Raw genomic sequence first — 25,682 nt, forward strand, 5'->3', positions numbered from 1 at the left:
AATTACTGTTTTTTTTATTAATATTACTTTTTTTATAATTTTTAAATATAAAATTAATTAATTATATATCTAAATATATATATTTAATTAATAAAAGTTAAATTAACTTTTATTAATTAATTTATATAAATAAAGTTAATTTAATTCCTTTTAACCTTTAAATCTTATTATTATTTTATATTTATTTTAGCTTTACTTTTATAGTTTTAAATTATAATTAACTTAATTTATATATTAATTTTATATAACTAAAAGGATATAATATATATATTTATTATCTTTTATTTATATTAATAATATATTAATATTTAGCTAGTCTTTATAATTATAAACTAGTTATATACTATATAGTATAATCTATTTTTGCCCTCCTTTATTAATAATTATTAACTTTTAGTAACCTATTTAAACCTATATAAAACTTAATATATTTTCCTTTTATTATATATTACCTATCTTCTTTAATGTAAGCAGTATTTCTATTAATTACTTTTTAATATCTTAAAGCTATTTACTATATAAGCCAGGTAAATAAAGGGCCTTAAGGAATATCTTCTATTTTTACTATAGCTACCCTTTATTAAAAGCCTACTTAAAAGTCTAAAGGCTTTATTATAACAGTTAGATCTAACTATATTAAATTAAGCTGTATTTAGGTTTATTATTAGCAGATTATATAAAGTATAATACTAAGCAGTTATTAAAGTATTATATCTCTTAATAGTAGATTTAATATATATTAAGCTTAATTAATATAAAGAAGTTTTATTAATAGCTAGTAGGCTAAATCTATAGAAATATAAATAAATATAAACTATATACTATTATTTATAAAGTACTTACTTATATTTTTATTAAAGACTAAAATATTAATTTTTTAGTTTTAAATTAATACTATAAAGTTTTAATTCTATTTTAATTAATTAAATTAAATAGATTAAAAAGGGTTTATTTAATTTACTTATAATTAATAGGGTTTATAAGGAAAATTATAAAGTATATATAATATAACTATAAGGGTTATAATATAATCTCTTCTTTTCTTTAGGTTTTATTCTTAAGACTATACTTACTTATATTTTTATTAATCTTATATTTATATATATTAACTTAAACTTATTTTTATTTATATATATTCTATTAATTATTATATTAAGTTAAGTTTTTAAAAAGAAATATATAAAAACTTTTAAATTTAATACTTTTATATAATATATTTATAATTTTAATAATTATATTATATTATATTTTTAATATTTCTATTATAATCTTTTTTATAAGGCTAAAAATAAAAAATTAAACTGCTATAGGAATTATATAGATATTAAGGTAATTTATAATAGCTTTAATATTATAACTTTTTATAGGTTAATATTTTTATATTTTCTATTTAACTGCTAATTTTCCTTATAGTTTTAAAGAATATAAAAAAGTATAAAAAGTTAAAAGAAAATAAGTAAAAAGCTAAAGAGGCTCTTAAAGAAACTATAGCTTATTTAGTTTATATTTATAAGATAAAATATTACCTTAAAGAATAAAGTAATAAATTATTTTTTTATAAGATACAGTCTTTAAAGAAATAAGGTAGTTTCTTTATTAATTAAATAGAGTTATTTATAGTATTTAAGGTTTAATTTTATAGTATTATAAATATAATTAATTAAAATTCTATTTTTATAAATATTCCTTTTTTTAATTCTTTTATTATTATTAATAAAAATTCTTTAGAAGTTATTAGGCATTAATAAGGTATTTTAGTAGTTTTTAAGTATTTTTATTTTTTAGGTAGTTTTTCTATTTTATTAAGTATTCCCTTTAATTATTATTTTTATATATATTTTAAATAGCTTTTATTTTATAGATTTTTAGTTTTATAATTTCTTATAGCTTATTGCCAGTTTTAATTTATATTATATTAGTGTTGCGGCCTTCCTTATCGGGTTTAGCGCCGCCCCCTTCCGCATGAAATGCTCCTCCCCGCCCTTCCTCGCCTCTAGCCTCATTGTGATATAATCCCGACCATCTATTCCTGTACTTTCCCTCTCTTCCTTCCTCTTTTTCCATCTCAACCATCTCAACCACCTTCCCCCCTCTCACCTCCCGCTCTCCCTCTCTCTTCTGGGCCTCCCCTTTCACCTCCCTCTTTGTGCCCGTGCGCCCGCGTCGCGTGTATGCAGCGGGCATGCCGACTCGAGCGTGCCACCTCCGCTCGCATCCTCGTTGTCCTTGTCCCTATCCCTCCCACGCCGTTTTGGCCCCTTGTGTTCTTGGTGGAACAAGGAGAAAAGTCTTTCTTCGCACCGCTGATGCTCGTGCAGGCCGGTTGCGCCCTTTGCCGAGCCCACTGTCATATTGCGTGATCCCTTCGCTGGATGGATGCCAATAAAGTGGCCCGTCTTGGCTGCCTAGTCGTTGATTGTGGTGAGGCGGTGATGGACAATTCTTCGGTCTAAGCGTTGCTTTTTTCAATCGTGGTGCTCGTCATTCGAGCGCCGTGAGCGAGGCCCTGCTGCCAATGACACGTCAGCCTCATCCGTACCGGATATGTGCGAAAGAGGAAATCGCCGACCATATAGGTATCAACTTTACCGCCCCTTACCACACTATCACAAGCGTGGGTAACGCCAGCTTATCCAGTCTCGTCGCAAGGAGCCTACATACGCGAAACAGTAAAGGGGGCGGTGAGGCGCAAGGAATCGGACCGGCTGTCAGGAGGGCTCTACTATACCATCATCAGTTGAATGCCTCGACAGCCCTCTTCACCCATAAAGCGTATATGGACTGTAAGGGTCGTCATAGCCCTGGTATGGAGATCCATAATCCGGACTTGAGGGTAGAGTTCAGAGGATATCCTACCCCGGAGGGACGAAGCTTCTGGCAGGTGATTTGGGAAGTGTAGACGTTCGTGGCACTCTTTCATGCGAAAGTGCCACCAAAGCCTTACACCGACAAGGACTGCATAAATCGCTCAGGCAGGGATCAAAAGCCTTAACGCAGGATATTCTCAAACAACCTGGTTAACGACGCGATCCCGTACTGGGCATGCCTGGATGTGTGACGCGTTAAATGCTGGTCTGGGGGCTGACGAACAGCCTGCAGCGGACGCGGCATTGTGCCTGACTTTGAAGATTGCGCTCACATGTCATGGGGCGGTTGTTCAGCAGGAGTATTTAAGGTCGACACGCCCCGTCTTGACAGCCGTTCCGATTCCTAGCTAGCGCCCACACAATTCATTCCCCTCGATTTTTGTCTGTGTTTTTGAATAAGGAGTTAATACATCTCTCACTTTTCGCATCATGCTCGCCACTTCAAGACAGGAGAAGCATGCCAATATCAATCTTGATCGTGCTATCTTCTTCTCACCCAACACCCTCAAACATTCCCAATCCACCACTCTAAGACACTTACCCTTCTCACAACTCCCTCCATCATCCCCAGTTCCCGCTTCACAATCCCCACGACCTGCACAATATCTGTCACGCTCTGCCAGGCCACTTCTTCCCCCCAAACCCCCTACGCTGCCACCAAAGCCGAATCGCACCTCCTATCCTCAGTCTCTTGCAAACACTGCTCATCTCCCGCCTATTCCTCTCCCTCAGAGTCTGAAAGCTGCATCACCAACACCACCTTTTCGGCAGGGTGAATTTGAGAGAATAACGCATGGGTCGCTGCCAACACCAGACTTCAGTTCGCTTACCCATGCTACCAAAGCGGAAACTTTAGCAGACCGAGTGCCTACGCTACTACCCACAGCCGAGTCGCCAATCAACCACCATGGTGCAGGGGATCTAAATGTTGGGTTCTCCCCTCAACACGTACGTCTTCGTACCGGTGATTCACCCGATTCTACACGGCATGGCTCGGACGCGAGGCAAAGACAGACTAGTGAGTTTAGTAGAGTTTGGCTTCTCAGTTCGAGGAAGGAGTAGGGTTAACGGAACAAGCAGTCGGCCAACCCCCATGTATCACTGGGAATGATCAGAGCAACCTGAATAAGGACACCGGCGTTGCCAATGTCTCCAAATCACCAACTCTCTCATCCCCATATCACGCAGCATGGAACCAAGCATCAACTAGTTTTGGCGACACCTTATCGCCTGGGGATCCATTGTTATCCTGCTCATCTACACAAGCTAAAATCCCGGAGACCAAAAGGCCAAATACGTCGATCTTGGAAAACCTTGACATAAACCCAGGCCAACCATCAGAAGACTATGGCCAATCTATGCAGCATTTTTCAACTACACAAAGTCAGCTCAGTACTTTGCCCAGTACTTTGCTTTCGAGGATAGACACGACGGTTAGCATCAGGCATCCTCGTGTCAAAGTCGCAGCGAGCCAAGATAAACAATCCACTGTGTCGTACTATAGCCGCAAGATTAATGACGCCCCTTCCGAAGCTCGCAAGAATATTTCCAAACGGACATTGTCGTCGCTTGAGGGGAGTACCAATACGGCGGTAAACAAAAGTCCTACTCCTCATTGTCTCCTTGCATGTCCAGACAGCGATTATGATGAGCGTATCCAATTTCGAAAGCGTTGCCAGTCCGTTGCTGCTATTGACGCATATGACAGCGACAGGGAAGCCGTACGAGGGGAGCTGAAGCATGCAATGCGGTCGAGTTGCCCGCCGCGATGTCCCGAAGAGGGTGACGGCAACATCTTTGGCGATCTACGTCAGTCCAATGAGACCCAGCAACCGTGCGCTTACTTCGAGGAATTCCCTATACATCAAGCCATGCTCAAATGCGTTCGAATTGGAGACGAAACCACGTTTTGTGTGACTGGATTCTGTGAAGAGATTTCACATCCTTGCCTTGCCCCAGATGCGACCGACTCCGTACGAATCGAGCTGAGTTCAGCTACCTTTGAGATGAGATCTAGAGGCGCTAGTAAGCGACAGAAATTGTCTCCGCGCAAACAGCAACCAAGCAGCCTATCTACAAATAGGTCAAGAAAAAGCTGGACTTCAGCCGAAGATAGGACGATAATGATCTTAAAGCAAGCCGGTAAGGGATGGCCCGAGATTGCCGCAGCCCTACCGGAACGTACCGAAGCAGCTGTCCGGGCTCGGTACTTTGGCAAATTGGCGAAAGTCACTGGACCAACTATCGAAGATCAAGACGAATTTGAGGTCGAAGCGTTGCTAGCTCGGCGGAAAGGATCAAGGACTGAATACCTCGTTCAATGGAAAGGCTATCCTGATGAAGAGAATTCCTGGGTAGCACAAGACGACATTAGTACCGAGCTGGTGATTGAGTATGAAAGGAATCACGCAATACATGGCGGCCTTTTCAGTGGGATCAGTCTGTTAAAGCAAGATCGCCGTGGCGGCGACGATAACAAGTACCTCGTGCAGTTCCGGGGAAGGCCGAGCGAAGAAAACATGTGGGTTTGTAATTCCGAGGTAAGTGGCAAGTTGATCGATGAATTCAACAAATTACATAGGGAAGGCTGAGAAGGGATGAGGGTCATCTCTAAGTGACCTTTTTCGCCCACTCAATGACTGTATTTCTTTATATTATTGTTCCATACCACTTCTTCACAGCGGCGAGAACTCTTGGTTTACATTTCAGATATTAGCTCAATTCATGATCAAAATCACCCGTGAATACCTCTATCGAGCAGGTCTCCCAAATATGTTGAGAAAAAAGAAGAAACCATTACCATGCAGCCAAGGTGCTTTCCACTTCATTAGCAAGAGCTAGCTATTTTCTTCTGGGAGGCAACATTAGAGATAGAGTATTTGCATTGCTCAAAGTGAGGTTTTCAGTTTAGTATCTGACAAGGCCATTCGCAGAGACTAGAACTCTAGATACCCTCCTCGAAGGGATAACAATTTCCATTCCCTCCATCATAGGTCCAACCCAACAGCGAAGAGTCCTTAAAAGCTTATCAATATTTCCGTATACGGTGGTGACTCCAACAACGACGGTCATTAACGGGGGCTATCTTATACTTGGTGCTTTTGCCTACACAACTACATCATCGATCCAACTGCAGGGCTGGCAGATTAATAAGAGGTCTTTCCCGGGCAGTCAGTAAGCAACGCCATATCAGCGGTTTTGACATATCTAAAACTAACTGGAGGGTCTGACCTAAGCCCGATGGACGAGCTCGACGACGTTCTCATCGACATTTGCTTTCCGTTCCTCCCTCTTCTTTTTCAGCAGTTAATTGACTTCGGCTATGTAACTGGTCGAGGGTAGGCAATTTAATGAACCTACCGATAATCGAACATCCAAATGTGCAATAGGAAGTTCAGCAGCTATTGTTAATGGTAGGGCGCTTACCTGTACCATACCATATAGAACTGTACCAGCGGGGAAGTTGTATTGACCGTTTCAATTACCGCGTCAGCCGTCGGCAGAAAGTATTTAAATGCCAGAAAAGCTTACGGTACTGTATGTACCATTATGCAGTATTAATTCATAGCTAGGCAAATTATTCACGTACCCTTTGCTGACATCTTATCAGTAAGAACCTATTTAGTGCTTACATACAGGACAGTACATTAAATGCTTACTGTAGGCAGCGCACTACAGGGCTGACAAGCACAGTCGTTATCGATTCCATCTTAGGATTAGCCTACGCTGAAAGCATGCTTACCCTAAAGCCGAACACGACATTCAGACAACTCTGACGTGCTGAAATATCGGTTGTGAGATGCTGAATAGGCCCGCTCGAAATTAGAGGCCGCTTTTCCTAATTAAACAAATGCAAGGTAAGCTTTTGCGTACAAACCGAACCGTAGCCCATGGGAATTTATCCAGAATATTTCTTAGATTTCTGGCTCGGAATCACTTCAAAGAAAAGCCAAATTAGAGCGCGTGACCGACCTCTTCGCGGCGTCATTATGGATAAGCATTTGACAACGAAGATCAATATTTCCCTTTGGTTGACTTCTATTGTGAATGTAGAAGGATGATGACATCAGTACACTTGGATCCATAATCAGCCGCTGTTGAGATTATGGCATACGTTTGGACATATTTTTGGCATCTTTAGTCAATATACAGTGTAAAAGTCACAGTGGCCACGGCTGTGACCCGTGCGCGAAAGCTTACCTTACATTTATCTTGATTAGGCAAAGCGGCCTCTAATTTCGGCCGAGACTGTTTTCTATTGCACACATGGATCAGTGGATGGATATGACTACCGAGAAGATGAGGGTGTTCTCCATTAGGACTATACTATGCAATAGCACAGAGTATTTGACATGGCCATACTTATTGGCTATGTGGCTATTAAGTCTGCCATCTATTGCTTTAGGATGACTAAACCGTACTTCCCGTCGTCTATTACTGTACATATCGACATAGCGATATGTATATTAAGAGATACGCTTATTCTTAATACCCTGCATACAGTAGATCACAAGACGAAATATGCCGACTTTCTTGCTTATGTAAGCGGCCATTTTGGATGACTGTAAGCAAGGAGGCAGGAGAAGCAACTACAGTAACGCGGAAGCACTATACTTAGATGATCCGTGCTTAGAAACATTTTGTAAAAAGCCTGGGCGGCTTTCATGAAGACTCTGAGAACGGATCAATTATGGCTAGTGTGGCTGGGTTAAGTGCATCTAGGCCAAGCCATTGTCGCTTACTATCATCCAAAATGGCCACTTATGTTCACAAGAAAGTCTACATATTTCAATTCATACAGTAAATACTCTACTGTACGGTATGCATGCATCCAGAATAAGTGTATCTCTTGTTCCAACATAGTCTATCGCTATGCTACTATGCAGTACTCTACGGTATCATTATACAGTATCCAGAACGTTAATTCATAACTGGGCAAATTAGTCACGTACTGTACCCTTTTCTGAACTCATCAGTAAGAAACTATAAATATAGTGCTTATGTACCTACTGGAAGTACAACGAAAACTTACTGTAGGCAGTGCACTGTTTACTGTTTCATTACATTGTAATCGATATTAGTGAGCAATTGTTAAAACTGAACTTGTAGAGTATGAGTAGAGCGTTTCTCCAGTGATATCATTATTAGAAGTATAGCCTTTTGTCAAGTTTTCTTTGAAACATGGGTTTCAGGTCATTTCTCTGCCGGGCAGAACCATCTAATATGACGTGTAAAAGGATAGTCTTCAAGAACGACTCATGGCTCATACGGATGGATCAACTCGGCTTGCTAACGAGCTTTGTTGGGTTAGACGTTGAACGGCCAAAAGCCATGAAACAAAAAGTCATCTCGCTTGCTATTGCCGCAGAAAATGCGCTTCGAGAAAACCGAGATTTGTTTTTCAAATCTTTGAACAAAAGTCATCGTGATGAGTTCACAAAGGAGATCAAAGTTGAGAAACACAACCTTGTTTTGAATTATTCAGCGTTCTATCAAGAAGAAGTGATTATACTCAAGGACCCTAGACTGTTGATCAATAACGATGGAGATCCTTATACGGCAATCCAATATCTTGGAAGTCACAAGATTTGGCGGCTTAGCCTACAGGGGTTCCTGGGAAGTTATGAAGACCGTTCTCAATTGCTGGAAAGTATCGAGCAGGGATTTTCAATAGAGGTTTATCTAAAGACGGGGGAGTCTGTCCGCCAGGATTTCCGAACACCGGGGCCTCTGATGACATGGACGGCTATTTTTGGCTCTTCACCGTTAACAAACCTATAACTTTACCTAGTGACATATCTACTATATAGAAATAGTCTATATAAGTTGTTAGTTAGTGCGTGTTTTATCCCATAATTCCAGTACCTGGCAAGTTCGTGATGAAGTATGGATGGATGGACGGACTGAAAGGGATTACCAGTATCCTGATTCCTGAATGCAGCGGCAGCAATTCCACGGCATGTCGAGAATTAGCACCGCTGACAGCTTTGCCTGCCTACAAATTGAACCAAAGTACGTTGGCTTCATGGGGGCTCACTACGTGTTACTGTATGTCCCTTTATCGAAGAGGGAGATCTAGGTAGTCCTTTTTAGGAAGCTCTAGACTTTTCCATTTGATTTGGCTATCATTGAAGAAAGCAGTTTATATACACAGCAATTTTCATCACTGCCATCTTCCCTAAAAATGACGCTCATAATCGCTAATGTTTCGACCCGCGCTACCATATATACTGGATGTGACAATGAGAGCTCTCTTTGTCCTGGAGGAATGTACTTACGTCTGAAATTTCGGTGACCATCGGGCCAGCCGAATTGGTCCTTTTGGTAGGGCAATTCCATATTGAATCGGTATAGTATGTAACAAGCACTTCTTTGGAAGAAAATCTAAAACCAGCAGCATTGCTAATTCGCTTGAGTCATGTGTACTAACTAGCTAGTGTGACATCAGCGTTTTCTCTTTGTATGGCGCCTTGACTGCAGTTCATCAGTATCGAGGGCAACCTTCTTCAAAGCATTGAACCGAACCCCCAACTCATTTTATGTGGCCTCGAGCCTCTGAATCTGTGTGTCAAAATCACAATAGCCTCATTTCTCAAGCTTCGCGATGGGAGTGTTCTGCGTTGCCATTTCTCCATTACAACGTTGGAGTTCGCAAGACAGATCGTAGGTCCTGCCTTCACCGAGGGGCTCCCGACATAATTTGTCTAAATCTTGTCGGCATGTAGATACCAATAAGCCGGCGGTAGTACGGTAGGTCGAACGCGCCTTAATGGAAAGATCATGCCAAGTCCTGTTCACTAGGTAGCTTCGCGCTAGGATTCTTTGTTTATTTGATAGACCTATGGTTTCAGCATACAGAACAAGCTGAGACGAAAGATACTTGCATAGTTTTGGACCTGTTTTTAGTGTTTTCGAAGTTGATGCGATCGTGTTCTTGCCAGCATCAATGATTTCGTTAGGCGTCAGGGTGGTTGCAATTGCAAACACGGTGTGTGGCCAAAACAAGGGAAGAATCCAACTTTGTAAATGCATTTTATCCTCAGTGTTTTGCCGAGCTTCCTACTTGCTCCTAGTGTAGATTTGATTTCTATAGTCCAAAACTGGCTCACGTGTATCAAGCCTTAACAGTCTATCCTGCCGGGGCCGGGGATCTGGTTTCGACTTTGTTGCTATGCTCGACTTTTTTGTTTGCTATCTCTATAGAATGATCGACGTATTTATCAAAGATACATTCTCATTTAGTAAAAGCTCTAAGGAAAATGAGCTGGCTAATAGGAGGGCAGTACCGAGTCTTCATTGATCTTTCCTTTAGGGCCGTTAGCATTCATCCCTGGCTCTTTCCATTGTATCCTGGGAGATAGCACATAACAAGATAATGAGGACTCGGTCATCGGCATCTCAAGGGTTGTACATGTATATTGTAAATTAACAATATTCTTGCCCTAGCATATTATCTTAGTCACATTCATCTTAATTGATATCATTAATTTATCTGGCAGTCTGATGTTTATTATGTAAGACTGGATGAATTAAGAAATAAATAGAGAATATAATTCCATCTTATATCCTCCGAGATTCTGAACGTAATTCAAGCTCTGATACCCACTCCGCGATCTCCTTGATGGCGGCCTGAGGACTGTCCCGATATTTTGCCTTGAGTAAGTACTGCTGAATTTCGGCCGGGGAAATATGAAACTCTGGGAAATTGCCTGCAAACTCTACTGCCATCGAATCTAGATCTCCAAGGCCAGTTAGTCCATAGTGGGTTTTGAACAGCTGTTGTGCCTGAGATCTGGAGGCGTTCGTCAAATGCACTTCGTAATCAACACGGCCAGGTCGGATAATCGCTCCATCAAGCAAATCCCTACGATTGGTTGATATGATTAATATATGACCCTCTGGGGCAGCGAACCCGTCCGTGGCGTTAAGATATCCACTCAGCGTAATCCCATGCTCGGAACCCGTTGGGTTCCGGACTAGGCCTGCAGAATCAATGTCCTCGATCAGCAAAATCCCTCGCTGGGGCATATTTGTAGTCAAGGAAACAAGAGATTCGTCAGTCAATGCCTTATCACACAGCCTAAGGCAGAAAATTGGAAGCTCAAACACGCTTGCTATAACGTGAACAAGACTCGTCTTTCCCGTTCCTTGAGGCCCGTGAAATAGATATCCTCGTCTGTAGGGGATTCCTTTCGTGTGGTAGTGCTCCATGGCGTCGGCTCGGAGGTACTCGTTGATATCATCAAGTGTGTTGCTTAGTATTTTAGAATCTATCGCGAGCGTTTCTGCCGGTCGAGATGCGCGAAGGGCAAGTCTAGTCCACTCTGGCGATGGGGACTGATACCTAGGGTGCCACACACTGGTCTTATCCCTCTCATGTTTGAAAACTATATCCATTGAAGTTTGGAGAACCTTCCTGATGGGTTCTTATTCAGTATTAGTGTTGTAATTCCTTTGTGGTAGGCGCTAGGTTACCTGCTGAGTTCCCAAAACAAGACAAGGTGTACTCTATACGATTGCTTTGTGCAGCATTATAATATTCGGTAACCCTACGCCCTTGAATTCGGAATATTTTACCGTCTTTCCAGAACCACGATGACGATAGAGGGTAGAATACTATTTTCTATGCTTGTAAGCAAGAAGTCCGTTTGTATGCCATCGAAGGTGCCACTCACTCTCATTGACGACCACGTGAAAGCGATGTATTTGCCAGATTTTGAATTTCCAGTTTGAAGCTCATTACGCGATATTCTATTGAGCATCGCAATAGTCTCCCTGCTCCAGGATGCATTTTCAGTTGATAGGTACTCAGCAGCACGCACAAGATCGCCAGGAGAAATCTCAACGGCGATCATCAGGTAGCCGCACATAAAGCACACTGCCTTATAGGCGATCCAAGGAGCGAGGAGTAAAGTAACTGTGACAACGGGACTGAAACCAAGCGACGTGAAATAACCGGGAAATTGGCGAAGGGCTGGGACAAAGACGCCGAGGCCAATAGAGTTGAGTAAAAGACTCAATACCTCCCCTTCCTCTGTCATCGATACCATCGTAGAGAGTGTTTTAAGTAAGTGATGAGAAACTTGGTTGATAATGTTTTTTCAACTGTGGAAGAAAAGACATAGTTTATCGGTTAAAGTTGAAGACGTTCTCTCGCCCCCTCTTTCACTTTTCCAATTAAAACAACCATTCCTTCTGTTCATTCGATCAGGTGGGCTACAACCTCCACAATCTTGGTCATTAGGCCGAAATTTGTAATCTCTTAATGAGGTATGATCATTGAACGCCTAATCACTGGCATGATGCCTATTGGGAGCATCATCAGAAACACACACTGATTAGCCCGTGAAGAAATGATATACGTCCGCGATCCATTTTGTAATCTGATCAGGCTGAATGAATAGCCAGAAGGTAAGTTTTAGTGAGCACAAGAAATCTGGCTTCTATTGGAACGGGCGGTTCAGCGGGTGAAGGAATGTAGAAGAAAAAGAATAAGCGTAGGGCTGGTGTTTAACGGGTTTAAGTAAGAGCAGAAAAGCTTGTTACATTAAGGAATAGAACTTCTGGTAGCCAGATTTTCATTTCATTATTACCAGCAGCGATTAAGGCCATATAATACCATCGAGGACTATATGCCCGCGGGTTGAGATAGTCAGACCCCGGATCTGATTCCCAATCTTATATAAGCGCAATGTACTCAAAAACGATGATGTATCTCCCGTCCATCCTGATGTTTCACTAATATTTGCTTCCAAGTCTATCGTAGTTGTCGATTCAAGCGGCTTCATAGTGGTGGGAAACCTTTGGAACACGCAGAAAAGTTGCTGACCGAAGGCTTGAAACTCCGCCACTTCTCCTAACGCCATTGGCGGAACCTTCCAGGTTTCCCCACAGGCCCTATATATGTTCGTGGCGAGGCTCTTCCATGTTTTCGGTAGGCTTATTATTGTTTTGGCGTTAGAAAAGCTCTGCGCCATCTTATTGAATGCTTCATGCATTGAGAAGAGCTTCGCAACAAGTCGATAATACTGACGCTCATTTCCCTCAAGCTCCACAGACGAAATAAAGGCGATGAGCCCAAAGACGAGAATTGCCAGCTCGAGGTCGCGCACGTATGCATCTAGCTTCAGGCACGCAACGTACTGAGTTTGTTCAAAGCTGTCGTCTAGCTCTTCTCTTCTGCTTGCTCATCAGATTTCTGATTCAGAGTTTAGGAGGGGGAGCTTACCTCGCCGCGTCTCGTTTCGCTTTGAGTTCCTGTATCTTCTTTGCCAGAGGAATAAAAATAAAGTAGGATGTGGATCCCATGAAAAAGAGAACAGCTATCACAATGAAAAATGCAAGCCACCAAGGCAGCAGGATGTTCAAAGCTTCACCGATTGCCACTGCTGTAGGCAATGCCTTTAACACAATCCCCTTCAAAACGGTATCTACAGAGAGTGACTTTGCGGCAGCTTGCGATGTTAACGCCTTTCCCTGGATTAAACAAAAATATGCCACATTTTCCAGTGCTGGCTGTAGATGACGCCAACATCCGGCCTGTAGATGGTCGCAAATGAACGGGAGAAAGAATCTCCAGACGGAAAATAACTTATCGAAGTGATTGCCAAAAATAGAATCAAGAGATTTGAAAATCACATGATCAAACAAAGGGAGTATTCCTAGCATGATACAAGCCAAAAGCTTAACAAAGAAAGGTAAGGAATAACGGAAATGATCCGTGCCGCGAACAGGACCAGCCAAAAGAGATGTTTCTTCATTCATGATATTCGATGATATGTGGTGAAAGGATGCCATGGAAAGCATGGCGGCGATCCTCTCTATTTATCTACATATTATACAAGCTGGTACGCGGAGCATGCCCTACTATCCAACATTTTTGGATAATTGAGGAGACCATGACATCCCTGCAGTTTACCGATTCATATCCAATCGTAGGTTGACCTCCCTAATCTGGTGCGCCACCGTGACGTCTTCCGTTTATGCCTCAATCACCTTCAGAGTCAACTTTTGGGCCAATACCAGCCGGCCCAATGAATCTTTTCCTGTGTGGAATTGACACATACGATCTGCCGTGTCGAGTTTGAGGTTCTATCATGAGTCTAAACCTATTTTGCGATTTACTGGAAGCGTGAGGAATTCCTTCCTAGTACAATGACAACGACATAGAGGGTATATACGCTCAGCGTACGTAGATTCTTAGAGTGTCTCGAATGTGCTCCCTCCATATGACCTTTTTCGATCGGGAATATTCCTTGCTCTTTACTAGCTCTACTTCCAAACCTTCGTAGAACTAACATCGAGTTATACATTAGGTGGACTTGTTCAACATTCTGAAGTAGACGCCTTCAAGTTTCAGCAGTTCATCATGAGTACCCTCTTCGGCAACTTCGCCATAACCTTCTTCTGAAAGTCTGAAAACGACAATATGATCGGCGTTCTTTATTGTAGAGAGACGGTGCCTAAATGAAGAGTCAGTATTTCTCCTTCGTCGTGGAACAGAGGATGACTTGCGTGTTGATGACAACCGTTTTGGACTTGTCGAGCTCTTTGACAGCCTCCTTGATGATCCCTTCCAACTCGACGTCTTGAGAGCTTGTAGGCTCATCCAATAAAATTAGATCGCCCTGGTGTGCGAACACACGCGAAAGTGCTAGTCGTTGCTTCTGTCCTCCGGACAGTGGACTATGAAAAGTTTAAAAGGTTAGTACAGTTGGTTCTTGGTGTGTTCAAAAGATGGAAGTAGTCTGACTTACTATCCTCCCTGGCCTAACATGGTGCTGTATTGTTGTGGTAGTTTCATGATGTCCTCATGAATTCCTGCTTTCTTACAAGCCTCTTGGGCTTCTTCTTCAGAGATTCCCTGACAGTTGAGCCGGATGTTACCGTAGACGCTCTTCTCAAATATGTGGGGACTCTGCTCCAGGACAGCAGTGTGCTCTAAAAGTCTACAGTTTATCTCAAGTATAAGTGGTAGGCTTCGCGTAGCTAAGAGGGACTCAACTCACTTTTCCATTTCCACGTCTTTGAGGTCTTGGCCATTTCGCTCAATATTTCCACTCACAGGGTCATATTGCCGTAATAGTAGGTTAAAAATAGTTGTTTTCCCGGCACCAGACCGGCCGACAAGCGCTGTGGTCTTCCCTGGCTGGAATGTTAGATTCAGGTCCCTCAGCACATACCTATCTGGTATATAGCTAAAGGAAACATTTCTAAATCTTATACCAGCCCCAGTCAGTCCGCTTGTCCCGTCTTGAAGTTTGGGTACGATCTCAAGCATGCGGCGAAGTCGGTCTGCTGCCACGAACTTATCGAATACATTCTGGAAGCCATTGGAAAAGAACTGGATCGGATTCTCCAAGTGCTTCGAATATAAGTGGAATAAAATAGCTCGCGGTAATGCTTCCTCCAAGCTGCTGCTGCTGATAAGGAGGAAAATCATGTTACCGCTTCCGGTAATAGTACTCAGTAGACCTAGACCCATGTTCCAGTACGCGGCATAACTATAGCTGCTAAACAGTGACGTGCTCTCGGCATGCGTGGCTTCTGTGTACGTCTCGACTTCATGGCCAATTTGTCCGTGAGAGTAAATGCTGTGCCAGAATTGCAAAGCAGTCTGTCCTATTTGTCTTGCTTTTATGATGCAGGCGGCATGCAGGTCGAATATGGGCACTGCGCCCCGCTTCCCACGAAGGGTAACGATGACTCCGATGGCTATTGAGAAGGTTTGCAGGAGCCATATTTGGGGGCCAAGCTTCCACCATATAATGGCGCTGGCCATGGCCAGTTCCAAGATCTGCGCGGGCGATTCATAGAACACGAAATCAAAACATTCGCAAACACTGGTGCCCATCGTGGCTGCGGTGTTCATGATGATAGGATTGTTGGCAGAATGGAAGGCTGCCTCTTGTCGCATTAATCCTTTGAAGGCCTTAACCTTCACATCCGCGTTTCGCTCAAGTTCAAAACGTTTCCAGAAGAGCATTCGCAGACAACGAAGGCCATTCCATCCGCCAAACCAAGATAACAGTTCATAGGACACCCATATTAGAATAGCCTTATAGACATGGAGCTGCTCTAGCAGAGTGCTGAAAAAGTAGGCGAAGAGGAGGGGTGCGGTAAGATTGCATACCACCTCACAAAGCCTCAGTGGAATAGCTGACAAGGCGCAGAACTTTTTCCACCTCCATGGCATATCCCTCGGCCAAACCCAGCTGCTGAAAACCCAGAACTTTTTCATCCACGGCCAATACCCTCCGGCCTCATCGATGGCGTCTTCGATGCTTTGGTTCACTATAGCCAGTTCCGGCTCTTGCTGTTCCAGGTCTCTGTTCTGGTCGACATCGTCGGTACCCGCGCTATTACCGATATCGAAATAACGGCCACGATCAGGATACATATATACCGGGAAGAGCAAGATAACGTGGGAAAGTCGTAAACATATTGTCGATAGCTTAAACGCGAAAGTCTGAGAGTGATGGGCTTGTGAAAGGTCTATGACACCAAGTACGTCAAAGAGGGCCATGAATACCCAGGACAGTAGATAGGTCCTTTGCCCCAGTCTTAGAGTCTTCCTCTCTCTATCTGTAACAGGCCAAACATGACTCGTCTCTGCCGCTAGTGAGAGTGTATATGTGACATTCGCGAAGAGCCTCAGGGCTGGAGGCATTCCGCCAGCATAGAAGAATTCAACGACCAAGTTGAGAATGCTGATAATAAGATTGACAAATAAGAGATAGGCGATTGTTTTCAAATTTCGCCAGCATCTTTCAGCTGGCTCAAATTGGGACGCCAGGACACACAGCCCTAGCGCTGCGGCAAAAACGGCCTGGAATATTGAAGTAACGAGTTGGATGTCCGGCATGGTTTCTGAACAAAGAGGGATCTTCAAGAATGGTGTCTGCGTATGTGAATAAAGTGGCAATAAATGTAGACAGTTGGAATACACAGTGAGAAAGGGGGGGGCGCCTGGTATTTTATACTTACGGCTAGAAAGGTCTGGGCATGGTAGCTCGGATGAAGCTGCAACTGCCCCTAGCAGAGTTAAAACAAGTTTCGGCTCCCCCAGCAGAGCTTATCTTGGTGTACCGTATCTTTATTAACCATGTACATGATAGGAGCGAGAGCATCACTACCTTTACGCCAGGCTCATATACCACCGAAGTAAATAACATTAGATTGTATTTTTGCTTTCATTTACAGAACACTGCTAAGACATTGATTTTCAGACAAGAAACGCTTCTGCAAAATGAGATGTTATTCATCAATCCGACGCCTTAGTAAGTTGCAGCTCATCAAACCCCAGCAGTAATATGAGACGCTTTCTTTCCAAACTCTGAACAGTCCCTAAATGTTCTTCAACCTTCTGAAGAAATTCCTTGTAGCTTTGTGCACATTGTAAAAGCTTTGGGCAAACTTCTTGTTGAGCTTCATGAGAGAGGGTATGGTAAATAGAAACCGCTTTATAATAGACATATGCGTAATAATGCACATATTCTAAGTAAGCAGTAGGGTAAATTACTTCCTTGGGCGCCGGATGCGTAGGTTTCAAGGCTTCGAATGAACGAAGCATTGCGAGCAGGGGCCCAGATGCGGCAGGTGGATCAGGCAGATTGGATATTTGAACTTTGAGATCGATCCATGACCATTTCTTAAGAAGGATTTCCACAGCTTGTCTGCCATATTTCTCTTGGACTATCCCCAGATTCAAGTGAACCAAAGGTAATAAATTGGGTCTTCTGCCCGTGAAAATTGGGAATTGGAAGCTGTAAGCCGTTAGCTAATGCATTACTTTCATGTCTTAGCCATGATTCTTCGTACTTAGAGAAGTCCCAGCTCGTCAGAATTAAATCGCAGAATTCGTCAGCTGGAAGCCTGTCTTGAAGTCCATCCAAGCCACCAAGCGCACTGCAATGTTAGCTAAATCTTGATTCAAAGAATATTACTTACCAAAGGGTGCCATTGAATATATTTGTTGCCTCCGTAAAGCAATCTGAGGCTATCGTGGTGCTGCCATTATACTCGTAGCAAAGTGCGGCAAGCAATAACGCACGAACGACAGGAAGAGTCGGTGTGCTTAGTTCGATTTTTATCCGAGTATTTGTCATCCAGCAATCCAATTGCTCGATATGGTTCCCGGCGTGACTTTGAGAGCTTAGCTCTTTCAAAGATTTATCCAAAGAGATCATAACACTAAGTGCTATAACGAATGGGAGCTGCTGTAGCCGTGCGTCATCGATCTTGTGGGTATAGAGATTAAGCAAATTATCCAGGTCTGGTATGGGGAAAATGTGGCAAAGATTCTGTTTGTAATTCTTAATTGAAGACTCTATAAATTCCAATCGAATTGATGCGTTTTCCATTTTTGTGTACTGTATGTAATTACGAATGTCCAGCAGGATAGCCAGTAAGCTGCTTTTAAATGCTTAGGTTGAGGCTCTGGGACCCAATAAAGATATAAAAAATTTGGCTCATAAGCGAGGAGCCAACATGAACCCAAAGAAAGAACCCTCGAATATTGTGGCTTGCTGTGCCGCTTTGCAGGCGCGTAAGACTGTCACTACTTCAATAGCGGTCAACAGCTAAACAAGGGCCAGAAGGCGGTGTCATGGTTGAATCGCTACCTACAGACAACTGACAGCTTCGTTTGGCAGAGAAAAGGGGCAACAAGACGATTGCGGGGAACCGAAGTGACAGGGTTCGACCAAGCCAGTAGTCAATCGTTTTGGTCTGTGTATTTTGAATTCGAAGCTTGTTAATCAAATAACGATAAGTGCTGGAGCGGGGATTGTTTCAATCTTTCCATGAACCGGGTTCAATGGCGGCATCAAGTCGGTACTACCTGAGGTGGGTTCCCCTGTAACACCAGTGCAGACAAGGAGGCAATTCACAGGAAATGAAAATCACTGATCGGCAATGTCGGCAATTTGATCATTACACCGCTTTGTTGATTCATGTAACGACCAGACAATGTTGTGTGATTGTGATTAACCGTGCAGTGCTCATTGCTGACTCTATAATACTATGAAACCCAAGAAGAAGTTCAAAAAAACAGGAAAAGATAAGAAAGAAAGGAGGAAAGAAAGCAGAAGTGGCATCATCCTGATCGCTGCATTGGTACAGATCTCGGCCTGTCAGACGCCATCATAATGCTTGATTTTAACACATTGTCCCAATACATCTCAAGAGCTGTGTTAGCCTGTTGCATTTCAGGAATCACTCTTTTCAAACATCCAAGGATATCCATATTGCACCTCAATTCATCCCCAGATCTTTGGGGAAGGCAAGCCTTCACAAGGGAAGATCCTGTTTCTCTCCATAAGGTTGGTTGGGGCCTCGACATCTTGACAGTGATGTGTTCAGTCCGACATAATTTGGACATGCTTGGTGGCAGGCTTGTGACCCAAGATTGGAGCTCGTGTTCTGTATCTCCCGTCAGGAGTTCTTCGAACAAGCACAAAGCTGTCAATGATATCACAAGTTCTTCTGGGTTTGGTTGCTTGTTTAAAATGTGAACCACTTTGGAAAAAATCTTCTGGCCTTCTGATGAAGCCATCCAATCACGACATGTGTCGCGAGAATTTGACTTCGTTGCACAATAATAGAGAAGCATCGAGAGGCAGCTTGTGGTTTCCTTAATCCAAGGCATGTCACTTTTTGTTCTCCAACTACTGTATGTCAGTATTTCAACAGAGCCAATTTTCAAGGGTACCCATACATCGAATACTGAGCCCCCTTCACTATTTCTAGTGGGAGGTTGTTAATTAAGGAGGCTGGTAGAGTATCGTATACCATACTGGGGAACCCAATTGGTACATAGAGTACGATTCGATCCTCTGCGTTCAATTGGTTAAATTCCTGTACATCTGTACAGTGACTGTCGAATACCCTTCGAAGATTAGCCAAGTTGTCGTTCACTGATCGTTTCTCAGGGTTGAAATGGCGACTGTAGGTGGTCTCCATAGGTTTTCCGCCGGCGGCGGAGAACAACTGATGAAGTAGTACCAATGAGTCTGCGTGTTTTGCCTTCCACCGCTTGTCAGCGGTGCAAATCTTTCGAAAATTTTCATGCCATAATTCATTAGTTTGGCTATTGAGGCTCGGGGCAAGAGAAGCACAAAGTTTGAAGAAGCAATGCTGAATGTGATCCGGAGCTGCCTATATAGTGTCAATGGCTTATGTTCAAACGAAATTTGCAGAAGCTTACCTCCAACTGGCAGTAGAAGGCTGCCCAATCCTCGAAGTATACAGGGAAGCCGAGATCAAGAAGGCATTCGAAGCAAGAGTCGGCAATTGAGACGGTACAGTAGTCATGGTCGGTTGTGTCTAAGATACGTACGGAAGGGAATTGATCAACATGCAATCTCCAGAAACTGTTTTTTTGTAGGAAGCATGCCGGGACCTGGCAACGTAGCCACGCTTCGCCAACGCCCCGACGTTCTGAGAGCTTGGAAGGGATCTCTTGAATGGTCTACAAAAATGAGTGGATGTTGGAATCATTGGGCTGCGCACCTTACCGTTTCAAACTGTACCATATAGGTAATGGCGGGGGACTTTTTACTCGCATTTGCCAATGGCTGCACTTCGCTATGAGGGTAAGAAGAGGAGGTAGCGACAACCTCCACGGTGATTGCCGAAGACATTGGGTTTGACTACCGCGGCGAGGCGGGCGGGCCAGATGATCTGAGTACAACTGAGCACTGTAAGGGCGTGGCAGGTATGAGAACTAAGCTGACTAGGTAGTAATACTTTATGCAGGTGGAAGAGGCAGAGAAGGCAACCGAATGCTACTGCAGATGTGCAATTTCGCAATTTTGGGAGAGGAAGGGGCAGTGATATTTGTATTTTGAGGCCCCCTACTTGCTCGTGCAATCAACCATGCGAATCGGCGACATCAAAAACACCCAGGGATAAAATGCTCCCAAATGGGGACATGCGGTCTGGAGAGGGGCGTATGATGACTTCAATAGCGCTATAGGTTTCGGAGCTACGGCACCCCTCCCCTAGTTCCCCGGCTTGACTCCTCGCCCCCACCATGTCTCCAAAGGGGCGTGTGGTAATTCCGAAAACACATGAGGATTCGGAGATGCCGCACCCCTCCCAACTTCAAGGCTCTACCATCTAACCGCCAACATATCTCTGTGCTCCTTGCCCTTCACAAGTTTCACACGATTACACCAAAACACACCGTAATCCGCCCTTTGCGCCCTCGCCGAGACACATGGATTCACTATCAACGACATACCTGGGACATTTTCGTTCATTTCGGATAACGCGTAATGGAGACTATTACATTGTCTGGATCCTCCGCGAAATAAACGGACATTTCGTTGCTGAGAAACTCTCTGCCTCCACTAATGCGTCCCAAGATGGACGCTGTTTCGATGTTGTATCATTGGTACTCCCCTGTTGCAGCGTTGCCCCCACTGACGTTGACGGGGAGCAAGTATTCCTTCATGCGTGTTTGATATCTCGGTGAGTAGGCAGACCATTCTATAATTCTTATCTAATTATGTGCAGGTCTGTGGATCTTCCTACTACGTTGGGATCTACAGCCTGTTGCCCAAACGAGCATTCGCCATTTGCTTCATCACAGTCGTGCCCCGGGAATCTAGACGCGTTGCATCGGCCATGCATCCCGTCAAACACCACGGAACCCTGGCCAATAAGCCAAGCGTCTGATTTAACTTCTTCAAACGCCAGTGCAACGACATCTCGCCTCGCTGAGCGAAACAGGAAGCGGATGTCACCAAACGCGCCGAGTCAGCATGCGCCGATTAAAAGGAAGTTGACAGCCACGGAAGCTGCAACGCGCCTTTCTACTCAACTGTCCTCCTCCGTTAAGAATTTCTGTGAGCAGAGAATCTTGGCGAGTGATAATGATATAGCCCAAAGGCTGATACAATGCCATGAACTTCTCAAATCAAACCCCAATGAAGTGGATGATCAAGTTGAACAGTTGCAACTATGGCTGCAACAAGGCCAACAACAATCCAATCTACATTTTTCTGCCTTACAACATCTCCTCTCTTGCGTTGATCTCTATAATTGGTGGGACCGGAGCGACGAGAATACGGAGAAAACTGTTAACAAAAGGCGTTGGTTTGACACACAACTCGCACGATACAGGAACAAGCTGGCGAACGAGCTCTGTAAGACTAAAAACGGTACGAGTGACCGTCTAGGTTTGGTAACCTTGGCACCCATGACTGGTAAGTGGTTCTCCAGAAACTGCCGTATTTGCTGATCAGTTAAAGTCAAGGGACTTAAGTTCGCGCATCTGGATAAAGCAACAGACCAAAACAAAACTGAGATAATTCAACACTTCGCCTGCCTCGCTCGTCCAGAATTAGAGAAGCAGCTAAAGGATTCAAGAGTTATAAAGGCAATAAATCCTGTGAGCTTTGTCTGTTGGTTTCTGGGCAAGCCGTACGTTATGTATTCTTTCGGTTTTGTCTCTGCTAATAATACCAGGTTTAAAGATGTTTGTGAGGCTCTCTCCTTCACTGAACTCTCTTTCAACGACTGCGGCCCAAGTTCAAATATTTGGCATGAAATACAAGGTCCTAGCACGGCAGAAGTTTTTAATGGCAGCAACCTACCCTGGCCACTCCTAGTAGCCGTTAGAACTGAAGAAAGTCAGCAAAGCGGTAGTCATGAAGAGCCCATGGTCACTGGGTTAAGCTTTTCCGAAATTCTGGAAGATACAGAAGGCGCTCTAGGCTTTATGTAGATCTAAAATCCAGTTGTGTACAGCTCTTGATTAACTGTCTTCCTCTACATTGAGGGCTTGGTTCCACCCTCCTCTCCCCTGTGGCATGAAGTTTGCGACATGCACTGTCGACACCAAAAATAACTCTTGAACCTCTCCTGCTGCGTCATCTCCATCTGGAACGAAAAGTCTTTCTAACTCTTCAAGAACAATGACATCACCGACTTCCAAATTGCGCCGGGAATGAGCTGGAATGTTGGTACTCATTGAAGATGTAATACTGACTGCAACCCTCTCGGTCTGAGTAGCAGTCGTTTGAGCCTTAAGAGGATTTGGCAAAACAATTGAGAATGAGACTTCATTTCTATCCACAGAGATCTCGCAGCGTCTTAGCCGGATGATCTGAGGACCATGTTTGGTTAGTTTGTCAAGAAGAAGCCCTTTTCCCTTTGCCCACTGGAATATATCATCTCGCTATCGACCAATCAGAATAACAGTCTAAAAATTCATATTAGACATACCTTTCCCTCATAAAAACACCTGACAAGCTTCATGGCAGATTCGGGCAGAAGTGGTCTCGGAAGTCGAAATGCACCAGGCATAGCTGGAGCAGGAATCATATCCTCAAATCGAAAGATCACCTGCCTCGCACTGCGATTTAACTCCTCGTGAATGCTGTCTTCACTTCCAAGCAAGAGCATTCTGAATGGTTATGGGACGTTGACAAATGAGTACAGGTCAGAGAGAGCGGCGGGTAAGGAAGAGAAGAAGAGGGAAACAAATTCAAAAAGAGTATAATTTATATATGTATCATAAAGCCCGGTTGTTAATTACTCTTCTGGATTATGATGCCTGATGCTGTGTTTTTTCCAACCTAATGCGTCGATGGAGAGGCTGAACCTGGAAGCCAGGTGGAATTGTCTCATACTAACCTGATTCCGACCAAAGTCACGTGAGGCCAGTATGAAGAAGGGCGTGCTTACTCTTCATTTGAAGTCTTGCCAAATGAATACAATTGTGAGGGAACATATCTTATTTCTCAATCCAAAGACAAGGTACTGATCGACAAATTTCCTATTAATTATTTCATCTCCATTGGCCATAATGAAGCGGGCAGGTTCATTATATCCACCATTCCTCACCAAGTATTCTAATCCTGCTCATCATGGTTATGAGAAATTCGATTGACTCATTTGGGGTCTTACTATTTCCTATTTACTTGAACCCGACCTTCTTGTCTGATGGTTCTAGAACTTGACTAAAAGACCCTCTTGACGAGGTACTACCACCATTCGGAGGAGCTGGTGCAGGTACAGGAGGGTGAGGATGGTTGGTGCCATGAGTAGGGTCGCCTTTTTTATCGCTCTGCTCTGGCATTTTGGGAACTGGAGGAATACAACAAACGGGACTATGGTAAATAGGCGCAATAACATCAAAGGGGCATTTTTTGTACCCATTAAGTTGTTGCAGGAGATATTCGTTCCAGAATTGTTGTGATGAGGCTACCTTTTAATAGGATGGTGAGTGCTCTTATAGCTGCCAGTTGAAGTCACTACCATAAAGAGCCAGTCCTTGTGCCCAAAGGAACTATGAGACTTTTCCGCCGTTGCTGCAACCAGAGCAAGGGATATCTCGTCTCTTTCCCAAACCCTGGGCTGGGACAACATGAACACGTCAAGAACCTCTTCACATCTCGCCCCTCCCCCCGCTGTCTCATACGAGAAGGCGTCAGCTTGCGTGCACACGGGTTGGCCCTGGACTCGCTCCAGTTACATTGACCAGCAGCATCGAACCGGGCCAGGTACCTACTGAGTAAAGCGACTGTGGATAAGAGCCTCGCCATAGGATACATGGGAGTAATTCATGCAGATGGGGCGCTGGGTTCAGCCAAACTCTACCTCTCTTGGCCAACCATCAATACAACAAGCCAACTGGGCTAAGCCATTGGCCTAGCAATGCATGTAATACTACAGACTAGTCCCTCTATAGCCCAAAAGTGCTACTGGGTGTCTCTCTATCGCACGGTCTCTGTTAGATAAGGCAATCGTCCTGGTCTAGGCCAGATGGACAAGGATTAACATCACTAATTACCAGCACTTTGATCTCAAAGACGTACTAGATTTGAAGCTTGAGGCTGTTGCAATAATAAATAGGTCTAGTAAAGCAATATATAGAATTCTCTCTCTAGTAGTTTAATAGACTAATAGAATTTATATAAAATTGGATTCTAAGTTATTATCTATTTCTATAACAAATATCTGTTAATAAGCAGGACGATTTTAAACCAGTAAAGGCTAACCATAATGCATCTAATAAAATCAGGTATGCGGACAGACTCTGATCAGGGCGCAGATGGTTGTTTGACCAGGATGCGGATGGTTGTCTAATCAGGATGCGGATGGTTGTCTGATCAGGACGCGGATGGTAGTCTGACCGAGACGCGGATGGTAGTCTGACCAGGATGCGGATGGTTGTCTGATCAGGACGCAGATGGTTATCTGACCAGGATGCGAAGTGGGTCCTGAATATCTCGCACCTTCCCCTTTTCGCGAATGGCATGTGACACGCCAGGCACCAATTTCTATCAGGCAGCAATTGGCGCCAGGCATCAAAAAACTGGGGTATCATCATATTCTTCTTGGGCAAATATCCTCACTGCCCAACAAGGACAGGACTGCTATATTCTATCAAGCGCTCAACCATGGAACACGCTGGTATGCCAAACACTCGCGATAGCCTCGCAATCTGAGCAATATAGTTACTTAGTGGGTGGTGCCCTCAGCTCCTTTCGTCGTGTCTTTGACTAACTTTCACAGTACCGAATAGCCGCAGCAGAGTCCCCGAACCGCACGATGGCAAGCAGCACGAAACGCATCGGCGAGGATGCAGAGAACGGGATTAACGAACGTATTACGGGCTACCATACTTTTGTTATCCAAAAACCATCGACGATTACTGCAGACGGTCTCCTCGTAGGAGTTACGCGCCATGGCCAACTCGGCGAGGAAAAGACCGAAAAGTCAACGGGAGCAGCGGGATGGGATGTGGAATTTGGCGATCGTGTCAGGGTGTTTAATGTCAATGTAGTAGTCAAACCACGGTGA

The 25,682-nt window shown here is 43.7% G+C and overlaps 11 protein-coding genes across 11 annotated transcripts; 4 read left to right on the forward strand and 7 right to left on the reverse strand.

Annotated features, from left to right (window-relative positions):
• Positions 1–3,296: 3,296 nt before the first annotated feature.
• Positions 3,297–5,458, forward strand: FMAN_02062 (uncharacterized protein; the record flags this gene model as incomplete). Its single annotated transcript, XM_041826100.1, has 2 exons — positions 3,297–3,885; positions 3,948–5,458. 2 exons carry the CDS (start codon positions 3,297–3,299, stop codon positions 5,456–5,458), a joined length of 2,100 nt encoding a protein of 699 aa, XP_041677420.1.
• Positions 5,459–7,219: 1,761 nt separating this feature from the next.
• On the forward strand, positions 7,220–7,671 carry FMAN_02063 (uncharacterized protein; the record flags this gene model as incomplete). The annotated part of the gene is made up of 2 exons (XM_041826111.1): positions 7,220–7,408; positions 7,501–7,671. The coding sequence occupies 2 exons, from the start codon at positions 7,220–7,222 to the stop codon at positions 7,669–7,671; spliced, it is 360 nt and encodes a 119-aa protein (XP_041677421.1).
• Positions 7,672–9,452: 1,781 nt separating this feature from the next.
• Positions 9,453–9,899, reverse strand: FMAN_02064 (uncharacterized protein; the record flags this gene model as incomplete). The annotated part of the gene is made up of 1 exon (XM_041826122.1): positions 9,453–9,899. One exon carries the CDS (start codon positions 9,897–9,899, stop codon positions 9,453–9,455), a length of 447 nt encoding a protein of 148 aa, XP_041677422.1.
• A 528-nt stretch (positions 9,900–10,427) lies between these two features.
• Positions 10,428–11,917, reverse strand: FMAN_02065 (uncharacterized protein; the record flags this gene model as incomplete). The annotated part of the gene is made up of 3 exons (XM_041826133.1): positions 10,428–11,293; positions 11,343–11,490; positions 11,543–11,917. 3 exons carry the CDS (start codon positions 11,915–11,917, stop codon positions 10,428–10,430), a joined length of 1,389 nt encoding a protein of 462 aa, XP_041677423.1.
• Positions 11,918–12,469: 552 nt separating this feature from the next.
• FMAN_02066 (uncharacterized protein) lies at positions 12,470–13,631 on the reverse strand (the record flags this gene model as incomplete). The annotated part of the gene is made up of 2 exons (XM_041826144.1): positions 12,470–13,043; positions 13,096–13,631. The coding sequence occupies 2 exons, from the start codon at positions 13,629–13,631 to the stop codon at positions 12,470–12,472; spliced, it is 1,110 nt and encodes a 369-aa protein (XP_041677424.1).
• Positions 13,632–14,178: 547 nt separating this feature from the next.
• On the reverse strand, positions 14,179–16,731 carry FMAN_02067 (uncharacterized protein; the record flags this gene model as incomplete). Its single annotated transcript, XM_041826156.1, has 4 exons — positions 14,179–14,329; positions 14,382–14,552; positions 14,624–14,815; positions 14,876–16,731. The coding sequence occupies 4 exons, from the start codon at positions 16,729–16,731 to the stop codon at positions 14,179–14,181; spliced, it is 2,370 nt and encodes a 789-aa protein (XP_041677425.1).
• A 399-nt stretch (positions 16,732–17,130) lies between these two features.
• FMAN_02068 (uncharacterized protein) lies at positions 17,131–18,229 on the reverse strand (the record flags this gene model as incomplete). Its single annotated transcript, XM_041826167.1, has 3 exons — positions 17,131–17,632; positions 17,688–17,774; positions 17,817–18,229. 3 exons carry the CDS (start codon positions 18,227–18,229, stop codon positions 17,131–17,133), a joined length of 1,002 nt encoding a protein of 333 aa, XP_041677426.1.
• A 1,287-nt stretch (positions 18,230–19,516) lies between these two features.
• FMAN_02069 (uncharacterized protein) lies at positions 19,517–20,509 on the reverse strand (the record flags this gene model as incomplete). Its single annotated transcript, XM_041826178.1, has 4 exons — positions 19,517–19,534; positions 19,659–20,024; positions 20,074–20,337; positions 20,384–20,509. 4 exons carry the CDS (start codon positions 20,507–20,509, stop codon positions 19,517–19,519), a joined length of 774 nt encoding a protein of 257 aa, XP_041677427.1.
• A 578-nt stretch (positions 20,510–21,087) lies between these two features.
• FMAN_02070 (uncharacterized protein) lies at positions 21,088–22,599 on the forward strand (the record flags this gene model as incomplete). Its single annotated transcript, XM_041826189.1, has 4 exons — positions 21,088–21,341; positions 21,387–22,078; positions 22,124–22,295; positions 22,341–22,599. The coding sequence occupies 4 exons, from the start codon at positions 21,088–21,090 to the stop codon at positions 22,597–22,599; spliced, it is 1,377 nt and encodes a 458-aa protein (XP_041677428.1).
• A 30-nt stretch (positions 22,600–22,629) lies between these two features.
• On the reverse strand, positions 22,630–23,279 carry FMAN_02071 (uncharacterized protein; the record flags this gene model as incomplete). The annotated part of the gene is made up of 2 exons (XM_041826200.1): positions 22,630–23,052; positions 23,100–23,279. The coding sequence occupies 2 exons, from the start codon at positions 23,277–23,279 to the stop codon at positions 22,630–22,632; spliced, it is 603 nt and encodes a 200-aa protein (XP_041677429.1).
• A 1,851-nt stretch (positions 23,280–25,130) lies between these two features.
• On the forward strand, positions 25,131–25,682 carry FMAN_02072 (uncharacterized protein; the record flags this gene model as incomplete). Its single annotated transcript, XM_041826211.1, has 2 exons — positions 25,131–25,343; positions 25,395–25,682. The coding sequence occupies 2 exons, from the start codon at positions 25,131–25,133 to the stop codon at positions 25,680–25,682; spliced, it is 501 nt and encodes a 166-aa protein (XP_041677430.1).

Source organism: Fusarium mangiferae, assembly GCF_900044065.1.
Source record: "Fusarium mangiferae strain MRC7560 genome assembly, contig: FMAN_scaffold001, whole genome shotgun sequence".
Lineage (NCBI taxonomy): Eukaryota > Fungi > Ascomycota > Sordariomycetes > Hypocreales > Nectriaceae > Fusarium > Fusarium mangiferae.